Source organism: Bos indicus, chromosome 9 (genome assembly GCF_029378745.1).
Source record: "Bos indicus isolate NIAB-ARS_2022 breed Sahiwal x Tharparkar chromosome 9, NIAB-ARS_B.indTharparkar_mat_pri_1.0, whole genome shotgun sequence".
NCBI lineage: Eukaryota > Metazoa > Chordata > Mammalia > Artiodactyla > Bovidae > Bos > Bos indicus.
Genome location: NC_091768.1, coordinates 89,841,320 through 89,869,004, shown reverse-complemented (window position 1 = coordinate 89,869,004; position 27,685 = coordinate 89,841,320). Strand labels below are relative to the sequence as shown.

The 27,685-nt window shown below is 39.9% G+C and overlaps 1 protein-coding gene across 2 annotated transcripts in view; it reads left to right on the top strand.

The window, feature by feature from the left end:
• Window positions 1-27,685, top strand: part of SYNE1 (spectrin repeat containing nuclear envelope protein 1) — a 505,866-nt gene that overhangs the window by 205,509 nt on the left and 272,672 nt on the right. For both annotated transcript variants that reach the window (XM_070796399.1, XM_070796398.1), the window contains exons 39-52: window positions 405-558; window positions 2,740-3,368; window positions 6,320-6,499; window positions 8,528-8,678; window positions 8,993-9,151; window positions 10,471-10,653; window positions 14,714-14,815; window positions 17,058-17,261; window positions 18,115-18,322; window positions 19,135-19,247; window positions 20,740-20,945; window positions 21,940-22,095; window positions 25,960-26,251; window positions 27,289-27,461. In XM_070796399.1, coding sequence (XP_070652500.1) covers window positions 405-558; window positions 2,740-3,368; window positions 6,320-6,499; window positions 8,528-8,678; window positions 8,993-9,151; window positions 10,471-10,653; window positions 14,714-14,815; window positions 17,058-17,261; window positions 18,115-18,322; window positions 19,135-19,247; window positions 20,740-20,945; window positions 21,940-22,095; window positions 25,960-26,251; window positions 27,289-27,461 — 2,910 coding nt within the window. The remainder of the gene's footprint in view (window positions 1-404; window positions 559-2,739; window positions 3,369-6,319; window positions 6,500-8,527; window positions 8,679-8,992; window positions 9,152-10,470; window positions 10,654-14,713; window positions 14,816-17,057; window positions 17,262-18,114; window positions 18,323-19,134; window positions 19,248-20,739; window positions 20,946-21,939; window positions 22,096-25,959; window positions 26,252-27,288; window positions 27,462-27,685) is intronic.

Here is a 27,685-nt window from a genome sequence, read left to right as displayed (position 1 = left end):
TTACCTACAAAGTGGATAGTAGGGAGGCCATGGTGGCAGGAAGGAGGCTGGTGTGGGAGGCTGGTAGAGGCAAGAGATGAAGAGATTTAGGCCAGGGTGTAGAAATGGAGAGAAGAGCACAGAACATACCGTGACGGGGTGCTGGCAAGATCAACACAGATCAGACGTGGTAGTAAAGACAAGGGGATGAAGACTGACCCGTAGAATCATCTGGGTGGATGGTGAAGACGTCAGCTGAGATGGGGAAAATTGGGAGAGAAATGGGGCTTGAGAAGTAGAAAACGTCAAGAGTTCTGGTCTGGCCATGTATGACAGCATTGCTTTTGCCCCTGATTAGAAACATGTCATTAATTTTTTCTGTCCAGATGCGGGGCATTTTAACATTAACACTTTTCTGTACATAGGATTAACTTCCTTCAGTCTGTGGTCGCCGAACACCAGCAATTTGATGAACTGCTGCTTTCCTTTTCTGTCTGGATTAAGCTGTTCCTCAGTGAATTACAAACTACTTCTGAGATAAGCATAATGGACCATCAAGCAGCTCTTACACGGCACAAGGTACAGTTTGTTAAGATTGAAGAAGAATTTATTCATAAAATAGAGTTCTTGAATTATAAAGGGATGCAACATTAAAGAACACTGGCAACAATTTAGCTTCTTATTAATATGCAAATGTTTTAATAATTGAGTATATGGTCCCAGGCAACATGTTATGCAGACAAATTAAACACATAAAGCCACTTCAGATAAAATAGGCAACCACCTTAAGAGACTGCTCCTTCAAAGTAGAGCAAATGATTTCTAGAGTGAATGATATGAGAATGTTCATTTTTAAGCTTCTACTTTGCTTTGTTACAGTCCTGAAAACTAATACTGAATTCTGATGCTTTAATGATAGAGTTTTTCTGAATTACCCTTTAGCTTGAAAGTTATTTAAAATTCATGATTTATTTTCCATGTAAAACAGCTGTTGAGGCATCAAAAAATAAAATATTTAATAAGATTCTGACCATCGAGCATTGGGATAGTTGGATATAAGCTATACAATAAGTTTATAACAACATTTAGTAATAAAACATTTAATATTTGTTGAGTGCTAACTCTATGGTCGGAGAAGGCAATGGCACCCCACTCCAGTATTCTTGCCTGGAGAATCCCAGGGACAGGGGAGCCTGGTGGGCTGCTGTCTGTGGGGTCGCACAGAGTAAGACACGACTGAAGCGACTTAGCAGCAGCGGCAGCAGCAGCAACTCTATGGTGGGTTTGCTAATTGGTTTTACCCGAAGGAAAAGTACTTTATCTTACCTTCCTGTTACAAGACAGGGGTGCTATCTTCCTCAATGATTTACATTGCAAAGAAATGGCTCCCCCAGTCCCTGAGAAAGATATTCTGAGTTGAAAAATTGGCCAGAGGCTTTAAAAATATTTATCTCACAAAGGGGCAGAGAGGGAATTTGTACATTTTCTAGTGTAAATGCTCAAAAAAGCCCTCGAAAGTTTAGTAGTCAAGCTAAGGAGAACAGGCCTTAATGTTCATCTATTCCTATACTCCTTCCCTATAAATTGTTGATATTAGCTTTTATTATAATTATAAATACTATAATTTGTATATAAGTATATTACTATTATATGTAAAATGTAAATATATGTGTTATATATAATAGAGCTTAACTCTAATACATAAACATTATAATTTGCATATAAGTGAATTATTATAATATATAAAATGTAAATTTAAAGTGTTGGCCAAAAAGTTCATTATGAAAAAACCTGAATGAACTTTTTGGCCAACTTAATATAATATGAATCATAGATCATAGAGCTAATTCCATAAATTAGTAATTCTAAATAAAATCTAATGAATTAGTTCTAAAGTAGAGCTAATTCTGTAAATATTTTAGTTATATTCTGCATATACGTATAGGTAAATAGCTTCCCAGGTGGTGACAGTGGTAAAGAACCCACTTGCCAATGCAGGAGACCTAAAAGGCGTGGGTTCAATCCCTGGGTCAGGAAGACCCCATGGAAGAGGGCATGGCACCCACTCCAGTATTCTTGTCTGAAGAATCCCATGGACAGAGAAATCTGGCAGGCTACAGTCCATGGGGTCGCAAAGAGTCAGATACAGCTGAAGTGACTTAGCATGCAGCGTGCACATATAGTTTAAAAAAAATTGAAAATTTGGATGATTTTAAAAGTATATATGTATGATGTATTTATATGTATGATGTATTTATATGCACACACATATATATTTGTTGTTGTTTAGTCGCTAAGTCATGTAGGACTTTTTGTGACCCCAATGGACTGTAGCCCACCAGGCTCCTCTGTTCATGGTATTTCCCAGGCAAGAATACTGGAGAGGTTTGACATTTCCTTCTCCAGGGGATCTTCCCTACTCTGGGATTGAACCCATGACTCCTGCATTGACAGGCAGATTCTTTACCACTGAACTACCTGGGAAATCCATATATAATTCCTTCTAACTGTTTCTATCCATGGAGTAATTATTTTCTGTGGAATGAATTATTTCCAAATGAGAGTTGTGTTTTATGTGAAATATATAGATAAACAAAACAGGAGAAATTTTAAGAATGTTTCTACAAGATTCACCGTAGTTGACCTTTAAGTACTGTGCCATCCGTTGCATTTAAAATGTATCTTGACATCACAAATTTGTATCTGTATGAGTCAAGCACACTGCATCTGGGAAGTTACTAACTCTCTCTGCTCTTTCAGGACCACGCGGCAGAAGTAGAGAGCAAAAAGGGAGAACTGCAGAGTCTGCAGGGTCACCTGGCAAAGTTGGGAGCCCTGGGCCGTGCCGAGGACCTTCATCTTCTCCAGGGCAAGGCGGAGGACTGCTTGCAGCTGTTTGAGGAGGCCAGCCAGGTCGTGGAGAGGCGGCAGCATGCCCTGTCCCAGCTGGCCGAATTCCTACAGAGCCACGCCTCTCTGTCAGAGAGTCTCCACCAACTGAGGCAAACAGTGGAATCAACCCACAGTATGAATAAGAAACAGTCTGACTTATTAGAAAGGGACCTAAACGATGCTATTCGAAATGTGAAAACACTAGAATCTGCTGCCATCAGTCTCGACGGCCTTCTTACCAAAGCCCAGTACCATCTCAAAAGTGGAGGTTCTGAGCAGAGAACATCCTGCAGAGCCACCTCAGATCACCTCAGCGTGGAATTAGAGAGGATCCAGAACCTTCTGGGAACCAAGCAGAGTGAGGCAGATGCCCTGGCAGTATTGAAGAAAGCCTTCCGAGATCAGAAAGAGGAGCTGCTGAAAAGCATCGAGGACATTGAAGAAAGGACTGACAAAGAGAGGCTGAAAGATCTAACCCGGCAAGCACTTCAACAGAGGTGAATGGCAACTGCCTGGAAGTCGATTGCCAAGAGTTAATTCCTTTGCTTTTCGTTTGTTCTGGAATTAAATCTTGTGCAAAACTGTAATAGTACTATGTTTAGTTACTTGTTTTTAAAATATTTTGAGGGGACTTCCCCGGTGGTCCAGTGGTTAAGACTCCACACTTCCACTGCAGGGGACACAGATTTGATCCCTGGTCAGGGAACTGAGATTCCCACATGCCACAGGGCTTGTATATATGTGAATGAGTGAATGAAAGTCGCTCAGTCGTGTCTGACTCTTTGCAACCCCCTGGACTATAGCCTGACAGGCTTCTCTGTCCATGGAATTTTTCAGGCAAGAATACTGGAGTGGGTAGCCGTTCCCTTCTCCAGAGGATCTTCCCAACCCAGGGATCGAACCCAGGTCTCTTGATTCGCATGCGGATTCTTTACTGGCTTAGCCACCGTAGGATAAAATTAATGACTATTTTAGCACTTAAGAAGTACTAAAATGTCTTTGTTTTCCTTAAAGACTTTCCTAAAATGGCAACCCACTCCAGTGTTCTTGCCTGGAGAATCCCAGGGACGGGGGAGCCTGGTGGACTGCCGTCTATGGGGTCGCACAGAGTTGGACACGACTGAAGTGACAGGAGCAGCAGCAGCAAGAGCTATATATAAGCCATTTTGAGATCTTATTTACAACAGAGTATATTGATCATATTATCTATTTTTAAGCAGTTTTTAGCTGATAGAAGAAGTGACCCATCTTCTTTAGCAAGAATGACAAGCTGAGGAGAAAGGAAGTGAAGTGGATTGGTATTTTGGTGGTAAAATATGAGGGAATTTTTCCCAGTGGCTTCTAGCCTATGAGAAAGTACTGGAGTGAATTCGTTGGTTGACAGTGAGTGAGAGGAAACTGTGGGTAGAAAATGCAGCAAGAAATGGAGAGGAAGCCTCTGGCACTTGGTAAGTGATACGCTGCCATTTGAGATTTATATTCGTTCACTTAAAGTGGAACCAATCAGCCTGGCAGAGTGGTTCTCCCCAACTACTTTTAACAGTTTGCTTATAAGTATGGAGAAGGCAGAGAAGTAGATTTAAGCAAAGCTGGTTGTTTTGTCAGGAAAGTTTAATAGAGAAGCTAAGAGGTCAAAGGTATTTTTTATAGTAAATTTTCTAAGTAATATTTTACTGTAGGCTTCCTTGCAATCCTATTTTCCCTTCTTACTAGAACTTCTCCCCACTCGTCTCAGCATCACTTTCTCTTCCATTTTTTCAGGGGGCAAAGAAACAGCAGGGATGAGTCATACCAAGACATCCATAATTGATAAGGATTAGACTGACCCTGTCAAGATCATTGCCATTTGCTTCCTTTTAACCAGAATCAAACATTAAGCTAAAGGCATTGGTTAGGTGATAATGACTACTGAGGTTGTATTCCTCATGGGCAATAAGCTATCTGACTAGTTTAACAACAAATTTACAAAAGGAAATAAGATTTGGAAAGGAAAAATGGCCTCCAGAGTAGGGATAGAAGGAAGAGCCATGTGTGACAAAGGAGCAAAGAATTCACCCAGGAAATGTGCAATAGGATTGGTGCTGCATGGCCCGCCCTAGCCTGCTCAGGCCAAGCTGACCAGGAGATCCTAAAATTGCTCAAGTTGCCCTGGGTTGGTTTCAAGGGCCACTTCAGTACACACAACGCTAAACTCACTGAAGTTGTACAGAGGCTACGTAAAATGTTGCCTGGACTAGATCATTTTTTAAATACCAGTCATACCATGCCTAGGTATTACTGGGTGACCTTGAACAATCGGCTGTCTTATGAAATGGAACTATTGATAATACCTGTTCCTAGCCACTTTGTTCACCCCACTCCAGTACTCTTGCCTGGAAAATCCCATGGATGGAGGAGGCTGGTAGGCTGCAGTCCATGAGGTCGCTAAGAGTCGGACACGACTGAGCAACTTCACTTTCACTTTTCACTTTCCTGCATTGGAGGAGGAAATGGCAACCCGCTCCAGTGTTCTTGCCTGGAGAATCCCAGGGATGGGGGAGCCTGGTGGGCTGCCATCTATGGGGTCGCACAGAGTCGGACACGACTGAAGCGACTTAGCAGCAGCAGCAGCCACTTTGTTTGGGGAATTAAATGGGATAATGCACACAATCATCTCTATACCAAACTGCAAAAATTAAAAGAGTCAATGGCTGCCTCTATGTGGCCACTGTTTACAAATACTCAAATATTAAGGACCCAAAAAACCCTTTCTAGTTGTAATCTTTAAAAAAAAAAAATAGGTAAAATTTTAAAAACATACTTATTGTAGAGCTCAGTAAAACTTATTTTTATTTTGAGTGAAATGACTGTGATTTTTAAATATTACTTTAATATGAATCAAACCTCACAGCATGGAAGAATTTCTTACCAATGACCTTGTGATAAGTACTCAACTACTTTACTTCAAATGTTGGCCCTGGTCTTGAAATTCTTATATCATTAAAAGAAAATAGAAAATGAATACAAACTTAATAGAAGTTTGAAGGTCAATGGTAAAAATGACTTCAAATGTTTTCTAAGTTAAAGTCTGAATTATGCAAAATTAACTGTAAAAGCATCTTTATTCATTGATGTACATAAATTGCTGTGTTAAAAGCTTTTCTAGCTATTGATATGCATGCTTTATTTATGGAAGTGAAAGTCACTCAGTTGTGTCCGACTCTGTAACTCCATGGACTTAGCCTGCGAGGCTCCTCTGTCCTTGGAATTCTCCAGACCAGAACGCTGGAGTGGGTAGCCTATCCCTTCTCCAGGGGATCTTACCAACCCAGGGATCAAACCCAGGTCTCCCGCACTGCAAGCGGATTCTTTGCTGTCTGAGTCACCAGGGAAGCCCTTATTTAAAGAAAGGAAATAGTAGTTCAACATTTGTAGTAAACTAATAGTAAAATAACATTTTAATTTACAGGTTGAGAGTCTTCAATCAGTTAGAAGATGAATTGAATTCTCATGAGCATGAATTATGTTGGTTGAAAGATAAAGCTAAGCAAATTGCTCAGAAAGATGTAGCCTTTGCACCTGAGGTTGACAAGGAGATAAACCGCTTAGAGGTCACCTGGAATGATACCAAAAAACTAATTCATGAAAAGTAAGTAAAAAACTTCTCAGTTTTTATTTCTAACTTCCTATTTATTTTGTGATTGGGCCACTGCCCATTGATTTGAGTTGGTCTGATCAAGAGTTTAATATCTTTTGCCATCTTAGGTATTTGCTGTCTCTTTAATAACATTAAAAATTTAGTCCTACAGAATTTTATTGAGGACGTTTTCTTGAGACAGCAATTACATGTGAAATTCGATACTTGGAAGTAAGAACTGTCAACATTTACAGGGTACCAGTAGGAGAGTCTTAACCACTGATTTTCTTTTTTTGTTTTGTTATATTTGTTTATAATTGAGGTATGATTTACATACAGTAAAATTCACCCTAAGTGTATACCCTTAAACTATAGGAGTTTAACAAACTCATATAGTTGTGTAAATATCACAACTATCAAATGGTAGGAGTTACAACACCTGAAATATGCCCACATGTCTCATTGTAATCAATCCCTTCCTCACTTCCAACCCCTGGCAACTGTTGATCAGATTTCTGTCTCTGTAGTGTCTTCTTTCTTAGAATCACACATAAATGGATTCTTTCCAGTTTGAATGATTATAAATAAAGCATCTCTAAACACTCATGCTCACTTTTCGTGTGTACATCAGGTTTTACTACAGTTGGTTAAATACCTTCTTTTACTTAGCACAAGTACATTGTAATGTGTATCCATAAAGTGCATTCTTTTTTTTAACAGCTGAATGATATTCCATTTACTAAGTGTACTGAAGTTGATCTTTTCACCAGTTGATAGATATTTAGGATCTTCCCAGTTTGAATTACTACAAAAGCATCTGTAAATGTTTATTTTTTATGTGTACATAATTTTTTATTATACTATAGACTATTAATGTAGACTTTAAAAAATATAATCCTGCTGCACAAACTTTATTCTGTGTTATTAAACATTATCTAAATTGTGATTTGGTAGAGGTTGCATGGTATTCAATTACAAGAATGTATCACAATTTATTCAGTTATTGGCCCATTTTTAACTTTGGGGTTATTTCTAATTTTTCTTCTATTATAAATAATGGTTTAAAGAATAGAATTGAACCCAAATCTTAGTGCACACCTTTTTCTTTGGAAAAACACCTGGATTAAAAATTGTTTGCTCAAAGGCATTTTAGTCTTTTAAACAAAAACTATTTCATATTTTAGCCATTCTCAGGGGACTCATAGTCAATGAAAATTTGCATAATTTAAATGGAAAAGAAAATCTCATGTGAACTTTAATTATTGGGAAGTATTTTTTCTTTGTTTTGTGTTTTGTCTTTTTCTGTCGCAGGGAGGCAGGTGGGTTTTCTTCCCTACAACATATAACTATGAAGTAATTAAATCATAGAAAAACATTTTTTTAATTAGCAAATTTTTTTTTTTACTTTTTGGAATTATTTTATTGATGTCTGAGTTCCTTACTAGACTATAAGCTTTTTTCAAACCTGAATATTTTTACTTCGTACTGGGGCGTAGCAGATTAACAGCGTTGTGATAGTTTCAGGTGAACAGTGTAGGGACTCAGCCGTACATACACATGTATCCATGCTCCCCCAAACCCCTTCCCATCCAGGCTGCCACACAACATCGAGTAGAGTCCCATGTGCTATAGTAGAGTTCCTTGCTGGTTATCGATTTTGAATATAGCAGCGTGTACATGACCTTCCCAAACACCCTAACTATCCCTTCCCCCAGCAACCTTAAATTTGTTTTCTGTGAGTTTCTTTCTGTTTTGTAAGTAAGTTCATTTGAAGAAAATTTTTTTAAATTTAGCAGACTTTGTTTTAATGGCTGTGGCTAATGGCTGTGTGGATTCTTCATTCGTGGAGAACATTTTGGACACTAGAGTTGTCAGACTGACCAGAATGCTTTTGGCCTCAGTTTAGTAAAAATATGGTTTTCCCTTCATTCCAGCACTTATCAGAATACAGCTATACAGTTATGTATCAGGTCAATCACAGGGAACTCTTCTCGATACTGATATGTGACTATAAATGATGTATTTTCTTAATTATTATAGCCAGGGTCAATGCTGTGGACTTATTGATTTAATGAGAGAGTATCAGAATTTGAAGTCAGCCATAACAAAAGTCCTAGAAAATGCCAGCAATGTGATTGCAACCAGAACTACTGTAAAAGATCAGGAAGACCTTAAGTGGGCTTTATCAAAGGTAATAATTCATAATATATTTATTTTTTAGAATTTTTAGTAGATTTGTTTTTTACTCACAATGCATTCTCTTTTCGACTCTTGAAAGTATATTTAGAGATAGCTAATTCATGCTGACAAGCTCAACCTTTATTTTTTATGAGTACTTATATCCTAGGATCCTAGCAATTCCAGAAAATTATATATTTTTTTCATTATTATCACTGGTTTCTGCATAAGGTCAACCACAAATTAAATTTCTTAAAGGCAAATGATTCTAAATTCTTGACTTATTACTGGCTGTTTTATTAACTAAGGAAACATTTATGTCCACAGCATGAAGCTGCCAAGAATGAAATGTGTAATAAACAGAAAGATTTGGATAACTTTACCAGTAAAGGAAAACAGTTGCTGTCTGAGCTGAAAAAAATTCACAGTGGTGATTTCATCGTGGTGAAAACAGACATGGAAAGCACAGTGGACAAATGGCTAGATGTAAGCTCATCCCCTCGATTCTATGAATAGTTTGCGTGTGTGGTCATTTCAGTCGTGTCCAGCTCTATGACCCTATGCGTTGTAGCCCGCCAGGCTCCTCTGGCTATGGGATTCACCAGGCAAGAATACTGGAGTGGGTTGCCATGCCTTCCTCCAGACGATCTTCCCAACCCAGGGATTGAAGCCGGGACTCCTGCATTGCAGGCAGATTCTTTACTGCTGAGCCACCGGGGGAAGATGAATAATTTAAATATTTACATTTTTCAATCACATTTTTTGGGCAAAGGATTATTTAGAAATGTGACTTTCATTGTGAACTTTTAGTACTAAATTCAAAATCATGCCCTAAAGGAAAATAGTTTACATAGAATTTATACATCGTTAAAAATTTATTTGTTTTGTTAAAACTTATTGGCAGATTTTCTAGAATTTCATATAATAGCTTCAATCATAACATATTAATAACTTTTTCTTTTACACACTCTGGGGTCATGGATAAAATAGAAGAATAATTTATAAACATCTTTCAGGATATTAAACCATAATAAAATAAAGTAATAAGACTGTGATTGTGCATGAAAAACACTGGAATTTACGTCCTTGGCTTTTAGTTCTTGCTGTCATTTGTTAGCCGTGTGCCTGTGTTATACAAGAAGATACTTGATTTCTCTGGAGCTCTACATCAATCTATACATGTTTTACATTGCTTTCCAGCACATAAATCCTGTGATTCTATTACCCCTGCCCTGTTATTTTAGTATCTAGGTTCATAAGTTTAAGCTACAGTGGGTTCCTTCACTTAAGCTAAATTACTGAGGTTAGATATTGATATTTGCATATTATAATGAGATAATTTAGGGACTTGGGAAAACTTTATCTGCCTACACTTTTAAAAAATCATTCTTAGGACTTCCCTCGTGGTCCCAGGGTTAAGACTCTGCACTTCCAATATAAGGGGCATGGGTTTTATCACTATAGAGAACTAAGATCCTGTATGTCACATGGCACGGCCAAAAAATAAAAAATAAAATGGCATTCTTAGTATAACAAGAATCGTTAAATTGTCAAACAGTAATACTTTAACCATGCAGAGTGTGTTGCTCTCTTATGTATTTACTTATTCTATAAATATATCCAAGTCTAATTATGCACACTTTTATATCTCAGCATTGCAAGTAACAACAACAACAACAAATTTTCACAAACCTTTGTTTTTCTGTCAGAATAGGAATGAAGCACAGACATATTTATTACTTCAGTGACCAGAGAGCGTCTTAAAGCTTTGGATTTAATGATAAGGTCTTTCTTTTCTATCCCAGATATCAGAGAAGATTGAGGAGAACATGGACAGGTTGAGGGTGAGCCTGTCTATCTGGGATGACATACTTACAAGTAAAGATGAGATCGACGGATGGTCAAACCATTCTGTTCCACAGCTGACCGAAAGCATCAGCAACCTGAATGACAGCCTTAGAGCAGAAGAATTCCTGAAAGAATTTGAGGTAAAATGATTACAACCTTCCTATGTGAGCTCATGGTACATCATTGACCAGAATATGAAAAAAACTGTCTTTTGTAATTGCTTTCAGGACACCTACTATATTCAATATTTTGTAATAACCTATATGAGAAAGTAATCTTAAAAATAGATACATATGTATGTACAACTGAATCACTTTGCTGTACACTTGAAACTAACACGACATTGTAAATCAACTGTACTTCAATTTTTAAAAAAAGAAAACAGACCACTGGGGAGAAAAAGTTAATTCTTCCTTTCAAGACAGATATGAGTGTAATAAAACTGTTAATTATCATTTGCTGTTTCCTTGAATGTTGAATAGACTACTGATACGAGAGGTGTTTTCTTTTGTGTGTCTTTACCATTTCTTAATTGGGGCTCTTTTACTTAAAGTATTAATAGACTAGTAAAGATTCATAGAATCTATATTTTGTCCCATTCTTCTGAGATTATGGCACCTTCCTATCAGAGAATCAGATGGAAAGTGTTTGTAACCTAATAATATTTATTATGTATTCTTTCTTCATTCAAACAAAAGGTTAACTGAACAGTCACCACGCCCCGATCACTTATGTTAGGTGCTAGATTCTTCCACTGGCTTTTCAGAAATAGAAGAAAAGTGGAGACTGGAGTGTCACAGGCTTCCACGGAAAGTAGGCTTCTAAAGTTCTGGTCATCAATTTAATAACTCATTTTATTCCCATTTCCTGCATTCATGTATTCATCCCTTCATCAGATTCCCAATGAGCGCCTAAAATATGACAGGCACTATTTTAGACATTAAGAATTTACTACTAAAACAAAGTTACTGCCCTCACGGTATTCACAGTATTTGCATTACGACACATATCTTATGTAAACTGTCAAGAAGTAACTGGGCCATGATGAAAAATGAAGCAAGGTAAAAGGAAATAGAGTAATCAGAGGTAACCTGCCTCACAAAGCATGGGACTGACTGCGCCTTTGGTGAGAGAAGAGAAGTCCACATTCTGTCCTCAGGACTGCAGCCCAGGGCCTGGCACATGCTTGGACCTTGACAGACACATGAAAAGTGACTGCAGTCTGAATGAAATGTAGTTGAATCATCTGTATGTCCTAAGTTATCACCTGTCTTTGACCCCAAGAACATTTTATAGATTATCCCTATTTCCAAAACCAAACAAATAGCAGAAATGATTCAGACTAAAAGTACAGTCAGGAGAGGGATCGCACAGCCTGTTTAGGTGTTATCTTTGATGTTAAATTAACGCAACAGCTCAGACAGTGGTGTGTGCTAGAGTACAGCTTGCACCAGCTCACAAAAGTCAACTGTTACATTTTCAGGAATTTTGCAAGCCAGTGCTAAACACAATCATTATTTAAAATTAAGTTGTAGGGACTTCTCTGCTGGTCCAGTAGTTAAGGTTCTGCCTTGCAATGCAGAGACGTGGGTTTGATCCCTAATCGGAGAACTATTATAAGATCCCAAATGCTGCAGAGCAGCTAAGCCCAAGAGCCAAAACTACTGAGCCTGAGTGTTCTGGAGCCCATATGCTGCCATTGGTGAGCCTTCAGGCCACAACTAGAGAGTCCATGCACCGCAAGGAAGGATTCTACATGACTCAACAAAGATCCCATGTGCAGCAATTAAGACGCCCGTGCTGCCAAGTAACTAAATATAAAAAAGTTAAATTGTAAATAGCTATATCAACCTCAGATACGCAGATGACACCACCTTTATGGCAGACAGTGAAGAACTAAAGAGCTTCTTCATGAAAGTGAAAGAGGAGAGTGAAAAAGTTGGCTTAAAACTCAGCATTCAGAAAACAAAGATCATAGCATCCGGTCCCATCACTTCATGGCAAATAGATGGGGAAACAATGGAAACAGTGAGAGACTTTCTTATCTTGGGCTCCAAATTCACTGCAGATGGTGACTGCAGCCATGAAATTAACAGACACTTGCTCCTTGGAAGAAAAGTTATGACCAACCTAGACAGCATATTAAAAAGCAGAGATATTACTTTGCCAACAAAGGTCCATGTAGTCAAAGCTATGGTTTTTCCAGTAGTCATGTATGTACTATAAAGAAAGCTGAACACTGAAGAATTGATGCTTTTGAACTGTGGTGTTGGAGAAGACTCTTGAGAGTCCCTTGGACTGCAAGGAGATCCAACCAGTCCATCCTAAAGGAAATCAGTCCTGAATGTTCATTGGAAAGACTGATGCTGAAGCTGAAACTCCTATACTTTGGCCACCTGATGCAAAGAACTGACTCATTGCAAAAGACCCTGATGCTGGGAAAGATTGAGGGCAGGAGGAGAAGGGGACGACAGAAGATGAGATGCTTGGATGGCATCACCGACACGATGGACATGAGTTTAAGTAGGCTCCGGCAGTTGGTGATGGACAGGGAAGCCTGGCATGCTGCAGTCCATGGGGTCACGAAGAGTTAAACACAACTGAGCGACTGAACTGAACTGATATTAGTAAAGACACTGTATTAAAAATGAAAGCAACAAATTCGCAAAACTTATCACTTCCTCATTACTTTTCAGCAATTATCTCGGTTCTGAAGTAACTGACATTCATTGTATGATGAAAATACTGTAGAATATGTGCAACTACATGGTACTTCCAGCTCCTTGTGCTATGGCATCATGTTGTAGCTCAAAATGGTGGTAAATGCTATAAGTCAGGGCCAGTTGTTCAATGAGTCTGGAGGACGCTCCTGCTGCTCACCTCTGGGATACAGGGAGCCAGTGGGCGTCAGCCACATTCACAGCGTCAGATCTGGTCACTCACAGAGATCAGTTTTTTATGTTACTCTCTGTGGTGCACCAGTTAATAGGATTAGTGAACTGGATTCAGCTCGGTGCCTAACAGTTTTGTTGCTGCAGTGCAGGAAATGAAGGGGAGGTGTGTGTGTGTGACCCCTTCATTGCCCAGGCTGCTCCTGGGGAAGGCCAGTGGGCCTGACAGGAAATTTCTTCCTGGGTGAAAAAACTGCTTTCTAGATTGAAGACATCAGGAGGTTTGTTAGTGTCTACAAAGCACCACAACACCACATTTCAGTTGAAAGGGACACTTTACTATATGTTCCTTCAGGGGTCCATTGCCTGGAGAATTCCATGGGGAGTGGCGCCTGACAGGGGCCATGGGATCGCAAAGAGTCGGACACGACTGAGCGGATAATACTTTCACTTTCGTGGGTCCAGATAAATAATGAAGTTTCCAAGCATCTAATTTGTTCCATGATCATCTCTGGTTATTCTTTCTTCTTCTTGTGTTAGTGTTGACGGGAGGAAAAAAAAGAAGGCAAAAGGCAAAATGTTAGATGTCAATTCCTAATTAACCTGAATTCTGTTTTAACACCCTTGAAATTTCTAATTGAAGCATTTCTTCAATTACTGTAGACTGTATTACATATATTATACATATTATATTACATATATATTACATTATTGGAGAAGACAATGGCACCCCACTCCAGTACTCTTGCCTGGAAAATCTTATGGATGGAGGAGCCTGGTAGGCTGCAGTCCGTGGGGTCACTAAGAGTCGGACACGACTGAGCGACTTGATATATATGTAATACATACTATATTACATATAGTCTACAGTAATGAAGAGGCACTCCTGAAATGCTTCTCTAAGACTTAAATGCTGCCATAGTAGCCAATGATATTAATGCTAATAAGTAAACGACAGTTAGTCTGCTGAAAATTCCCTCTGACTCAAGACTTTCGGTTAGTGTTTCATTTTTTCCAGAAGTTTTTATTTTCCCCAATAAAAGAGGGTGGGAAGAAAGTTCTGCATACTCCCTCACATTCCCAGTGAAAGTTAATGGTGATATTTTTCCACATTCACAAATAATGAGAATCCTCAGAAAATGGAGCAGAATTTTGGTTTTTGTTTTGTTTTTACCCTGGGTTAAAGTTGGGTCTTTTTGACAGAATTAATGCTTGAAATCATGAAATGCCAAGTAAAACATGTCATTCGTTGTATGACATGTAATTAGTTGATAAGTTATGTTTTTCCCCTTTGTCTTTTACCTGGCAGTCTGAAGTTAAAAAGAAAGCTTTGAGATTGGAAGAACTTCATTCTAAAGTTAACGATCTTAAAGAATTAACTAAAAATCCAGAAACACCTCCAGACCTTCAGGTAAGCATTCCATCAAGTTTGTAATATGCTATTAATATAAATTCTCAAAAAAGTGCATGTATATGTGTGTGTACATTCTTATTGTTATCACTGTCATAATTCCAAGCAGACACATAGACCTTATCAGACATGAGAGTTAAAATATAGCATCTTTAGAATTCCTAGTGCTAGTTCCAACCCAAATATTATAATAAGATTAGTTCTTTTTTTCCTTACTAAATTTTGGAAGTCATAGCATTCAGCTTTCCTCAAGGACCATTTTAAGTCTAGACAGAAACAGAAACCATGTTTATGAATATTGATATCCTAATTCATATTTTTCTAATCCTTCTTACTGAATAATTGCATTTGGAGGGATTACCATCACAATGTCTCCCTTCATTCCTCAAGGCTCTTTAGATGGCATAAATCCACAGGTACTGGAGGCAGGCCAGGCAGACGGGGTTTGACCAGGAATCAGGGATGCTTCAATGAGGGAGCTTGGGCACAGCTAGCACCAGTTCTCAGGGCCAGGGGTTCTAACTCATTACTCTAAGCTATTTGTTGCTGCTTTCATTTTCTCTACATTTTCTCTGTTCCTATATTGCCTTTCTCCTTTTTCTACTGTTTCTTACTAACCCATCAACCTTGTTTGATCACCTATACTTTTGCTCTGGCCCAAGACCGTTTTATCTATCAGTTAGTTATATCGGTGGATGATATACTTGTACCAGAAGGTTAGATGCTTCACCTGAAGCAAGAATAGGCAAAGGGGTGCTGATAACCAGCAAAATTAAATCGGAGAGCTTGTTCCTATCAAGGGCATAAACGGACAACAGTTGGATTTTGGCAGAGTGAAGATGGAGGCAGGGTTTTGAGAGAGCTACTGTTGTGCTCTGTTTTCTCTCTTTCACACACACATGCACACACACACACTCCTACCCATGCCCATGGAGGAGATGTGGAGGTCCCTGCACCTTACCTCAAAATGGAAAGGATTTCACTGATACTGTCTGGAAAGCATGACATGTGCCCTGTGCAGTTGGCAGACACAGGAGACTAGTATCTAATCCCCCACAAAAAACCTTAAGGGCGGGAGACAGGCTGGCTGACTGCTGATGTATTTGCCAAGGATACATGATTGTTTTGAGTGGCCTACATCTCAGAGTCATCTGGGGTGAAATCCCAGTGTGTGACCTCTGGCCCGGAAGTGAATGATGAAAGAGAAGAGCTTCAGTGTGGGCATCTCAGGGTCCTGCAGAGAATTTCTGCAGGCTTAAGAGGCTTTCTGGATGATGAACAGGCCTCAGCAGCAGGGAGTTAGAGATCCCAAGGCTGCATAAGGAGGAAGTACAGAACCTGAGAGGAATGTGTTGCCTGTCTCTGGGGAACTTCAGCAGGAGGGGGCAGCAGCGAGGGGAGCCTCAGAAAGCCCCATATGAGGCCTGTGACAGGAGTGAATGTGAACTCACCCAGCCCAGAAAGCAGAGAGGCCAGCTCCCAGCGGTGGTCACCACTGTCCTGCCTGTCCCAGCCTGCAGGTGTCAAAGGCTGTTCAAAGTGGAGGAGTAGGGAAGAAAGACAAAAAAAGGCACCTGGCCCCTTTTTCCGCTGGAGGCTTCATGTTTGCAACAGGTCTGAATAGAGGATAAGAAAAAAATCTCTAAGTTTACCTTCAAAGTTTTGATTATTAAATCAGCCTGATGTTCTCAGTGTGGAGTTGAAACTGCTTTGCAGTTGACCAGGATTATAAACACTTTTATTGTTATGTGTGGGAAAGTCCAGGGCTTCCCAAAATCAGTCATCCAGGGAGGAGAGAAGAATTAACTTCAGTGAATATTTTAAATGGGAGAGGACATGGCTTCATGATAGAATCCCAAAGTGGTGTTTGTTCAAACTACCTCAGGGTGAAAAATATGTGTTTCCCTGGGAGAATGAAGAGCAGGTTTTTGGTCACCAACTTGGTAGCTCTGTGTAGGTCTAGTTCTGTTTTGAAATGAGATCTTGTGGATTTCCTGGAATCTCAGTCAAAACTTCCACTTTAAAAACCCAGTATTAACTATAATCCTCACTGTTTCCATTTCCCCATTACTCAAGATATTTGGCAACTTGAAACCACTGATTTTCCTCTTAAAAAAGTTGAATTAGCATCCTTGGTGAGGCTTCTGTGATTTTTACTGTTAAGCTGCGCATGAACGGAATCCCTACCGAACAAGGGCTCTGGTCTTTACAGATTTTAATGAAATCTCACTTTATGTTTTAGTTTATAGAAGCTGACTTAAGGCAGAAACTGGAGCATGCCAAAGAAATTACTGAAGAAGCAAAAGGAACCTTGAAAGAATTCACTGCTCAGAGTGCACAAGTGGAGAAGTTTATTAATGACACGGCAACCTGGCTGACAAAATTAGAAGAATCGTTGATGAACTGTGCCCAAATGGAGACTTGTGAAGGGCTGAAAAAAGTGAAGGTAAGTCATAAACTATCACTAAGTCTTTACCTTTCAATAGTAATATTAATTCTCCTGCTTTTCAGTGACTATAATATAAATGTAACCTCTGTTATGTTACCCATATTAGCACCAAACCAACTAATTCATGATATAGGAGACAGCAAAGTAACAGATGGAGAATTGAATGCAGGTGGTAAGAAACTAAACACGAATATTCTAAAAATGGAAAGCATGCATTGCTATAGGGCCTGCTCAAAGACTGTACTTGTTAATATATAATACATATTTTTTAGTAAAAAGGCGGGAGCCTATAGAAGAACTGTTTGAATTTCTACAAATTTTCAAACTTGAATGCCTAATACTTTTTCATCACTTAATTATTTTTATTGGTCAGCATGACTGCTTTCGTACTGAGAAGGATCTATGTTTTAAAAATGGTTGAGAAAATGATATATGTAGTTTGTGCTCTTTTAGCATATTTTCTTACTGTTCTTGAGACTAAGGACATATACTTCTAAAATTTGCTACTGGTGCTTTTGGTATGGCCTGTGATCCTAAAACAAAGGCCAAGTAACCCAGGGAAAAATGTGAATGCAGGAGGCTGACTCTATTAATAGTTTCTAATCAACTAACTAAACCCAAGATTCTGGGCTGGAATCCACAGAAGATCTTTTCAGTTTGTTTTAAATCCTAGACTATAACCCAAATCCTACCTATCTCTCAACAGCTGTTTACAGGTGTAGACAAAATTGTATACATTATTGACTGGATTTCAACAACGTCACTTTCCAAAAAACATTCCAGAGTGTGGTAGATGAGATATTTCTCTTGAATGTAATGAATATCCTTCATGGCATACTTTTATTCTTAGGACATACAAAAAGAACTTCAGAGTCAGCAAAGCAACATCAGTATGACCCAGGAAAATCTCAATAGCTTGTGCCGCAAGTACCACTCAGTGGAGCTGGGGAGCCTGGGCAGTGCGATGACGGGGCTGATAAAGAGACACGAGGCTGTGAGCCAGTCCTGCTCCAAGACACAGGCCAGCCTTCAGGATTCTCTGGAAAAACACTTCAATGGTGAGTTCCGACAGGCCCTAGCATGAGTAGTTTGTTTACAAGACATAGTCCAAACCAAATGCTGCCTAGAAACGGCCAGAAAACTTTCCACAAGAGTAGCATTTTAAATGTGTGTCTGCATTGAGATTTGAGCAAGAAAATTATTGTGGTTGGGCTCTCACTGTTGGCAGGATTCTTCTTCTTTATCCCTAAGAAAGTAGGAGTCTGCCATCTTGATGAATCTGAACTTCATGTGGATTTTCTAAGTAGAGCTCCTTTGTGTGGAAAATGACTCCCACTGCTCTGAGGAAATGACACAGTAAGCTTGGATATTAGGAGAGCCTATAAAACAGCAGGACTGTAATTCAGGGAACTGTTGGTCATTTATGTCCCTGATTGGCCTCCAGCACTGCTGTGCCTCTGCTTTGGTGTCGATGTGTGACGCTCTAAGTCAGCATGGCGGGCAGGGGAGATGGTTCCTTTGCCGTAGAAATGGCTTTAACACCTCAAGAGCACTGCTTACTCTTACATAGTCAAGCAATTATCTTTCTTCACCAAGAGAAAAAAAACACACAATGGGAAATCAAATATGTCAGGAATACAAATTTCTTTTCAGTCTTACGTCTCAGGTAATTTCTCAGTTCTACCATGAGACGTCACGGTTGTAGGTCATACTGTATTATATTCTATACTATTATTAATATTGTTTTCTTTCTGGAACGTGTTGTAAGGCAGGATGTAATGGGCTGATCACCAGAAGTAATTCATTGTGGTCATCCTGGAAGCTCTTTGAATGTTTTCTATGTGTTCCTTATTTTTGTTACTTTCCATAGAGTCTATGCAGTTATTCCAAGAATGGTTTTCTGGAATAAAGGCAGCAGCAAAGGAATCATCAGATAGAACTGGGGACAGCAAGGTTCTGGAGGCAAAGCTCCGTGATCTTCAGGTATGCAAGCTAGCGCTACTTTTTCCTAAATTGCCTTCAAGTGCCTTCAGGTCAGACCTAAACCATCTATTTCCCCAAACCTTCTTTTCTTCTCACTTTTCTTCTTCCCTAACAGAATTAGATTTCTTGGGTCAAAAAGAGATAGGAAGTATGAAAAGTAAGTTGATAAAAATGTTAGAATTTCATTCATGTTGATGTAAGGCAGAAATCAAACCAATATTGTAAAGCAATTATCCCTTGATAATATATAAAATATTGAAATATGTTGAAAATGTATAAATTTTTTAAAAAGTTAAAATTTCAGAATTTCTAGATCCCATTCCTCTCTTTGTTAGTCTATTACTCAGTCTTCGGCAGTCATTCAGAACTACACCTAATTTTAGTTTTTATGGCAGTAAAAGCATAAATAATTGTATCTATTTTACATCATTGTCATGAAGAAGTTTTAAACAGAAGACATGGCTTGTGTTTTTTTTAATAACCTAGCATCTGAATTTGGAGCTAGGATATATTCAAATAAAAGCAATAGATATTGTAGGTTTTAAAGGTGTGACAGACAATGAAAAATGTATAAATTTTGGTAAGGGAGGGCCACTGTGCAGCAACATTAAGAATGATTGTCAGGAGCCTAAGTTCAAATTAAGTTTTGGCCAAGTTTTTCAAATGGTTAATTTGAGCAAAGCACTGTGTTAAGTATTATAAAAATATTTTTTTTTTAAATTAATGGGGGAAAACATTAATGAGGAATATAAGGATTTTGTGGCTTAATGGGTGATGTGATGGGAATTATGTAGATAACTCACTAGCAGCCAGGGAGGAAGATCATTATAATACAGGAAGCTGGTTTTGCTGGAGGCATGGTGAATTCAGATGTGGAGCTGGGTTCTTTAAAGCTTGAAATGCAGAGGATCTCCATGAAGCAAAGTCTGAGTGACAGTCACAAATACCTCTGTGGAGCTCAGAGTGGAGGCAAGACCAGCATAGTGGTTCTGGACTTTTTTTGCTCAGTTGAAGCCATGCCCATGTATATGATCTTCCAAGGAAGAGGTGCATACCAAGAAAAGCAGGGATCTGAGCACAGGATTTTGTGTGCAGTATGAGTCAGACAAGGAGGCAGGGTGGAGACAATTAACCAGTTGAAAGATGTCACATTAACCGTTTGAAGAAGTGGAGGCTGGACCAGGTTGAGATGGTGAGAATGACTGACTGAGAGCAGACCTTGATGAGAGCATCCTTCTTTCCAGCTCGATGTTGCTTGCCGTTGGTCCTCAGCGGTTCCAGTGACTGGCTGGCACCATCCTCCATTCTCAGTCTTGACTGTATCCAATTGTATACATCATTCTCACTGAAGCTTATTAAAAGCCTTCTTCCTTTGGGCTGTTTTTCTTCTCTTGCTTTACTTTCTCAGGTCAGAGTTGTAATTAATCCTCCTATGCAGTAGGATCTTTGAATAATAGCAAATGCTTTGTATTACCTTTGTTTCCCGAAACAGAACATTCTGGACTCGGTCAGTGATGGACAGAGCAAGCTTGATGCGGTGACCCGAGAAGGACAAACTTTGTATGCACATTTATCTAAACAAATTGTCAGTAGCATTCAGGAACAAGTTACAAAAGCTAATGAAGAGTTTCAGGCATTTCTGAAACAGTGCCTGAAAGACAGACAGGCGCTACAAGACTGTGCTTTGGAACTTGGGAGGTAAGTTTTATCAACAGGTATAGATTTCATCATGCACGGACTATTTCTTCAGTGATTTAAAGTAAAGAGGCATTGGGAATAAACAAAAATATTTTAAATTGTGAGTTTAAATTATAATGTTTTGACTTTAAGTACATGTTCATACTAGGACAATAACTGATTGCTCAAACTCTGATGGTATCATTTGGCTTTATTTTCTATACAGAAAAAGAAAGGAATTATATTCACTAATGATTATGAATGACATAAATGTATGTACTTTTTGTCTGTTTGGCTAACTCTAGATATTAGAATTTTGACACCCAAATTTTTGATTATCCAAGTCCTTTCCTCACTGTGTCTACTTCAGTGAGGTTGGAATTATGGCAGAAAACACTTATTATATTTCTCTGAATCAAGATTCCAATCAGGAAGCTATATCAACAGGGCTGGATATAAAATTAGAAAAAATATTCTGTTGCTAAGAAAGGAAAGATGTCAGTATAATCAAAATGCCTTTTTTTGGTTGGAGGTATTTGCCTGACTTTTGTCAAGGTTTCTTAGAGAATTTACAGTGTTTTTTTAAAACTTAAGAACCCTAGAGTCTTGTGCCATATTCAAATGCCCGTAAGATACAAAGACCCAGAGATGACTTTCCTTCCTGTTCCAAGGGCTTCCACGGCCCCATTTTTCCACTGGCCCCAATTCAGGGTCTTTGTAGTAAGATGTAAAGTTAAGTGCACACAGGCATGGAAATGTAATCTTAATTACCAGCTATAATTATCAAGATAGAGTGCTTCTTTTTCTGCTTGGATCTCAAGAAAAATGTCCAGAATTTGTCATTTTGTTACTGAAATAAGTGATTATTTGAATGGGATTATTGTCAAATTTTCTACTCTACTTGAAAATCCATGAGATCTTAATTGCCATAGACATTGTTGACCTCAATATTATAATTTATTTATTATAATGAACATATAAGAATTTCTCTAACGTGTTTTGTTCTTTTCTTTAGCTTTGAAGATCAGCACAGAAAACTGAACTTATGGATCCATGAAATGGAAGAAAGATTAAGTACAGAAAACTTAGGAGAGAGCAAGCAACACATTCCTGAGAAGAAAAACGAAGTCCATAAAATTGAAATGTTTCTGGGAGAACTGTTGGCTGCAAGGTAGGATGCGGAAGTGGAATAGATGCTTTTCTTACTAGCAAATGTTTGCTTGTCTGGTTGGTTGGTTGGTTGGTTATTCGGGTTGGTTGTTGGCTGGTTAGATGGTTAGTTGGGGTGGTGATGCTTCTATACCTAGCACACAAATGATTGTATAGTGTTTCCATGGCAGTGTGGTGATCTGGAGAGAGTATTGGGTTGGAGGTAAAGAGCTGATCTCCATTGAAGTTATATCTCCCTTTGTTCAACAAATTGGACAGGCCACTCGTTTCCTGTATTTCTTGATATTAGCTTTTAAACATTGAGAATAATAATAAATACATTTTCCTCCCAGAGGTTATTATAAGGATATAAGGTGATTATAAAAATACCCTTCATTTACAAAATAACACTATAGACCCCAATTTCCATATATTTCTCACACACTTCAGCCTCCAAGATTATTTCCAATCCACCATATCCTCATAATATTGTTAGTAAAGCAAAAGGTATTGTCATGAAGTCTGACTGCCCTAGAGATTCATTTTCTTCACTGCAGTATTTGTCTTCTCATTGCTTGTCAACTGAGCAAATGTTTCCGGTTCCTTCTCAGGCAGTTCTCTGGCCTGTGCTTTGGACTCCACTTTCATGGCTTTGCTCCCTCAATTCACACTGCACCACTGGCATTTTCAGTTGCTTCATTGAAATTGTTGCACTGGAAGATAGAACACTTTTCACTAGGGGAGGGAAGCTTGGCCCAAAACTCTGTCTGACTGTTGCTTTGGTCCTACCTCTGTGAACCTTTTGGAGAAGGCGATGGCACCCAACTCCAGTACTCTTGCCTGGAAAATCCCGTGGACGGAGGAGCCTGGTAGGCTTCAGTCCATGGGGTCGCAAAGAGTTGGACACGACTGAGCAACTTCACTTTTACTTTTCACTTTCATGCATTGGAGAAGGAAATGGCAACCCACTCCAGTGTTCTTGCCCGGAGAATCCCAGGGATGGCAGAGCTTGGTGGGCTGCCATCTACGGGGTCGCACAGAGTCAGAGACGACTGAAGTGACTTAGCAGCAGCTGTGAACCTTTACCATGGGGCAAACACGTTGTTGATTTTGTTACTGAATTCAGGTTAAGCTGCTCATACTCAAGAATCTAAGAATGAGAGACAAGTATTGAATAAAAGGAAAGATGGCTTTATTGAGGCACCTGGAAATTCTGGCAAGAAGGTGGACTCATGTCCCAAAGAACCAATCCCCACTGCTGATTAGAGAACAGATTTTAAAGGAAAACTTGAAGGGTGGGCAGGCAGAGACTACAAGCAGAACAAAACAGTTAGCTTTGAGAATCATCTTGAAACTGGTCATTTAGTGGTCTGGTCAGCATCATCTTGATTGTTTTAAGCACAGTTAATCTTCAGTTCTAAGGTCAGTTTGTTATCAGTACCTTGAAGTCAGTTCCTGGAATTGTGCAAGCCACATATTCAGTATTGCTCAAGACAGAGCATCTTATGTCATGACTACAGTCTGGTCATCATGTGCTGTGCTTAGGTGCTCAGCCGTGTGCAACTCTGCGACCCCATGGACTGTAGCCCACCAGGCTCCTCTGTCCATGGGGATTCTCTAGGCAAGAATTCTGGAGTGGGTTGCCATTTTCTTCTCCAGGGGATCTTCCCAATGCAGAGATCAAACCCCGGTTTCCTGCACTGCAGGAGGATTCTTTCCATCTTAGCCACCAGGGAGGCCCAGGAATACTGGAGTGGGTAGCCTATTCCTTTGCCAGGGGAACTTCCCAGCCCAGGAAGCAAACTGGGGTCTCCTGCATCGCAGGCAGATTCTTTAACAGCTGAGCTACCCGGGCAGTTAGGTTTTTCCCTCTGGTGGCCATTTTAGTGTCTGCAAAACAACTCAAGAATGTGAATCAGACTTTGTTATTTATATCCTTCAGGGAGAAGCTAAATATTCTGTGACTGTTGTCCTAATTGTTAACCGTTTGAGTCTGCTTTTTTGCAACTCAGGGGAGACCTGGGAGACTACAGCTTTTCTACAAACAAGAGACAAGGGACACAGAAGGGCTTTAGTATCTGGGAAGGCCTCACAGAGTCCTGCTCAATTTCAGTTTTTTATAAATTGAACCCAATAGTGATTCAATTATAAATTGAAACTCACCCCAACCCAATGGTGAATTTAAATCTTGACTCTTGTCTAGGTACAATATAACACGGCCAGACCTATTTCTGTCCTCCTTTTAAACATTTGATATTCTTCTTGAGCTGTTACTCTGATATTCCAGGACCAGATGCTTGGACACTAGGTGTATTTGCTCCCATCTGCTTTCCACCTGGCAGCTTCTCTAGACAGTCCTAATGTGCTCCGCTGGTATCCCAGCTTCTCCAGCTGAGTCACCTGACTTCTTTCACTTGCTGGCCACTTGCTCTTCCCAGTCCTTTGGATTTTTTTTTCATCATAATATTCTGCAAGTACTTTGCATATCTTAGGGGAATGCCCTGTATTTTTAAAAAGAACCTCAGACTTAAGAATCATTGATTTTTATTGTCTATTAAGCAGTTCTTCTTGTGGTAACATGTGATATCTGTCCTCTTGAATTATTATTTAACTAAAGTCATTGTTTAAACCATCTTCATGTCTTACCTTCATGTCTCATGCAGATTACAAGTATCAGTTCAGTTCAGTCACTTAGTTGTGTCTGACTCTTTGCAACCCATGAACTGCAGCATGCCAGGCTTCCCTGTCCATCACCAACTCCCGGAGCTTACTCAAACTAGTGTCCACTGAGTCAGTGATGCCATCCAACCATCTCATCCTCTGTTGTCCCCTTCTCCTCCCACCTCCAATTTTTCCCAGTATTACAAGTATAAGAGATGTACTTTAAAGTATATGTAATGTTGTCTAAGTCTTATATATCTCATTGAAGCACACAGGATTCTGTTTAGATAATAGCTGCTCAAGCAAAAGAAAAAGACAAGGTAGGAAATGGGCTTCCTGTCCTTTTCTGACATTCACAACAGCTTGTGTGACAGCATCAACAGTCTCCCTTCTGATATCCCAGGCATTTCCTGAGAGATATGCTGATTCAGAAATCTGTAAAACAGCATAAAGCCGACCTAGCCATAGAAGATCATGTTTTCCCTTGACTTAATTAACATAACCTCAAACTGAGATGAGCAGAGTTCCCAAGATACAACAAAGAAACCCATAAGTATTCATAAGATGGCCTTTTGAAAGAAGCTTTCTTTGGCACTTTATCTCTGCCAAACATTGTGCTGGATGCTGGGGATAGGAGATGAATGTAATTACCATGGCTTCTAGAAGGTGAAAGCCTTGTGGATGGAGACAGACAGGGTGTATGAGGTGAGAGAAAGGCGGAAAGAGGGCACCAGAAGGGGAGTCAGCATCATGCTTCCTGGGGATGTAAGGCCTGCACTGAGATTTGAAGGGCCTCTTAGAAAAGAAATTGAAGAGTGGTTATGAAGGAGGAGTCTCCGTGTGTATACAGCAGGGTGGAGTGCTTAGGGAATTTCAGGGAACTGTTTATGATTAGAGCATTAACTAGGAATGAAGAAAAGTCAGAGATCAGCCCGGAGAGACAGGCCTGGGCCATTTCCTGAAGTGAATCCCTGACAATACACAGGGCTGGGATCCAGGCATAGATAGCACAGACTGAATGAGATCCCTCGATGGGAAGTGACTGCATTCAGATAAACCACAGAGAGCCAGGTAGCCAGCCCTCTGAGGGCGCCCAGCACCATCACTGAAAGGCATGTCAGCTGTGCGCTCTGGTCTGGTGGCTGCTCCAATGTCAACAATCATGTGTCACTCCCCTGTGCTCCTGACATAATTCATTTTCTTTTTTTTTCCCTGTTTTCTTTAGAGAGTCTCTGGACAAGCTGTCCCAGAGAGGGCAGCTTCTCAGTGAAGAAGGCCACGGTGCTGGGAAAGAAAGCCGCCTGTGTTCCCAGCTCCTCACAAGCTATCAGAACTTACTCCGGATGACCAAGGAGAAGCTCCGGAGCTGCCAGGTGGCCCTGCAGGAGCACGAGGCCCTGGAGGAGGCACTGCAGAGCATGTGGTCCTGGGTGAAGGACATGCAGGACAGACTGGCCAGTGCAGAGAGCACTGTGGGGAGCAAAGACGCCTTGGAGAGACGGCTGTTACAAGTGCAGGTACGTGGGGCGCCAGCCTGAGGCCTTCCGAAGACTGTTGGATTAGACTCACAGGTGTTTGGGGTGTCCCTGGTGGCTCAGACTGTAAAGAATCTGCCTGCAATGCAAGAGACCTGGATTTAACCCCTGGGTGGGGAAGATCCCCTGGAGAAGGGAATGGCTACCCACTCCAGTAGTTTTGTCTGGGAAATCCCATGGATAGAGGAGCCTGGTGGGCTACAGTCTGTAGGGTCACAAAGAGTCAGACATGACTGAGTAATTAACACACACACACACACACACACACGCATACACACAGGTGTTTGAGTTAGGTCCTCATCGTTCAACTGTGAGCCTCCTCAGGATTACGTGGGCAAAATGAAGAAAATGGGCAAAAAAAGGATTTGGAGGGATTGTTTTTCTCTTCTGTCAAGGAATATTTTTGTTCTGATAGCTTTAAAATAATTTTTTTTTAATTTTAGTAAACATTTTTAGCAAATATTATGAATACCTACTCTACTCCAAGCACCATGCAAGTTGATTGGAATATAGAGACAAAAATTAGTTCTTGCTTTCCAGAAGTCCCCAGTTAGTGGAAGAGATCAACCTGTAAATTATTACTTTCAATACAGCCTATATGGAGGGGCCCTGATGAAGTACGGAGGAGGCCACAGACTAGCCTGCAGTCCGTGAAGTTTCCTTTGAAAGGCAGAAATTACCCAGGCAATAGAAATAGGGATCTGTCAAGTTTTGGACAAGAGTGTCTTCGTTTTCAAAATGACTTCTTTTTACTCTGATGCAAAATTCAATAAAGTTCCACTTCTAGGCTTGTGGTCCAGAGTTTTCCAGGAACTTAAATCAGAGTTGGTCTCTGACTTCCAGACTCCCGGACTTCTAATATTTAAGTAAGGTGTTATAGGGCCATAGGGTCCAGAGTTTGATATTGTTGTTGTTGTTCCATTTTAAGGTAAGGTATGCCTTAGCTTGATTCTCATGGGAAACAACACATCAGAAGGTTTTAGTAATCCTGCTGATGATTATTCATTCTTCCTTCACAGGAAATTCTCCTGATGAAAGGTGAAGGGGAAGTTAAATTGAACATGGCCATTGGCAAAGGGGAACAGGCCTTGAGAAGTAGCAACAAGGAGGGTCAGAAGGTGATCCAGACTCAGCTACAGACCCTTAAAGATGTGTGGGCTAACATCGTGGACTCCTCCGTCCATGCCCAGAGGTACAGAGCCCATTTTTAGTGTGTCTTTGCCTGAGTCAAACCCAGTGACTTAGTAAAATGATGGAGTAGAGCTGAAGGTATCCTGTAAGAGAGTTACCAAGCGTGTTATTATAGATGGTTGTATGGATGCCTGTCTCTGCCTGATTGAATTTTCTATAACTGCAATGGCTGGTTTTGTTTGCTTGCTTGCCTTGTGTGTGTGTGTGTGTGTGTGTGTGTGTGTG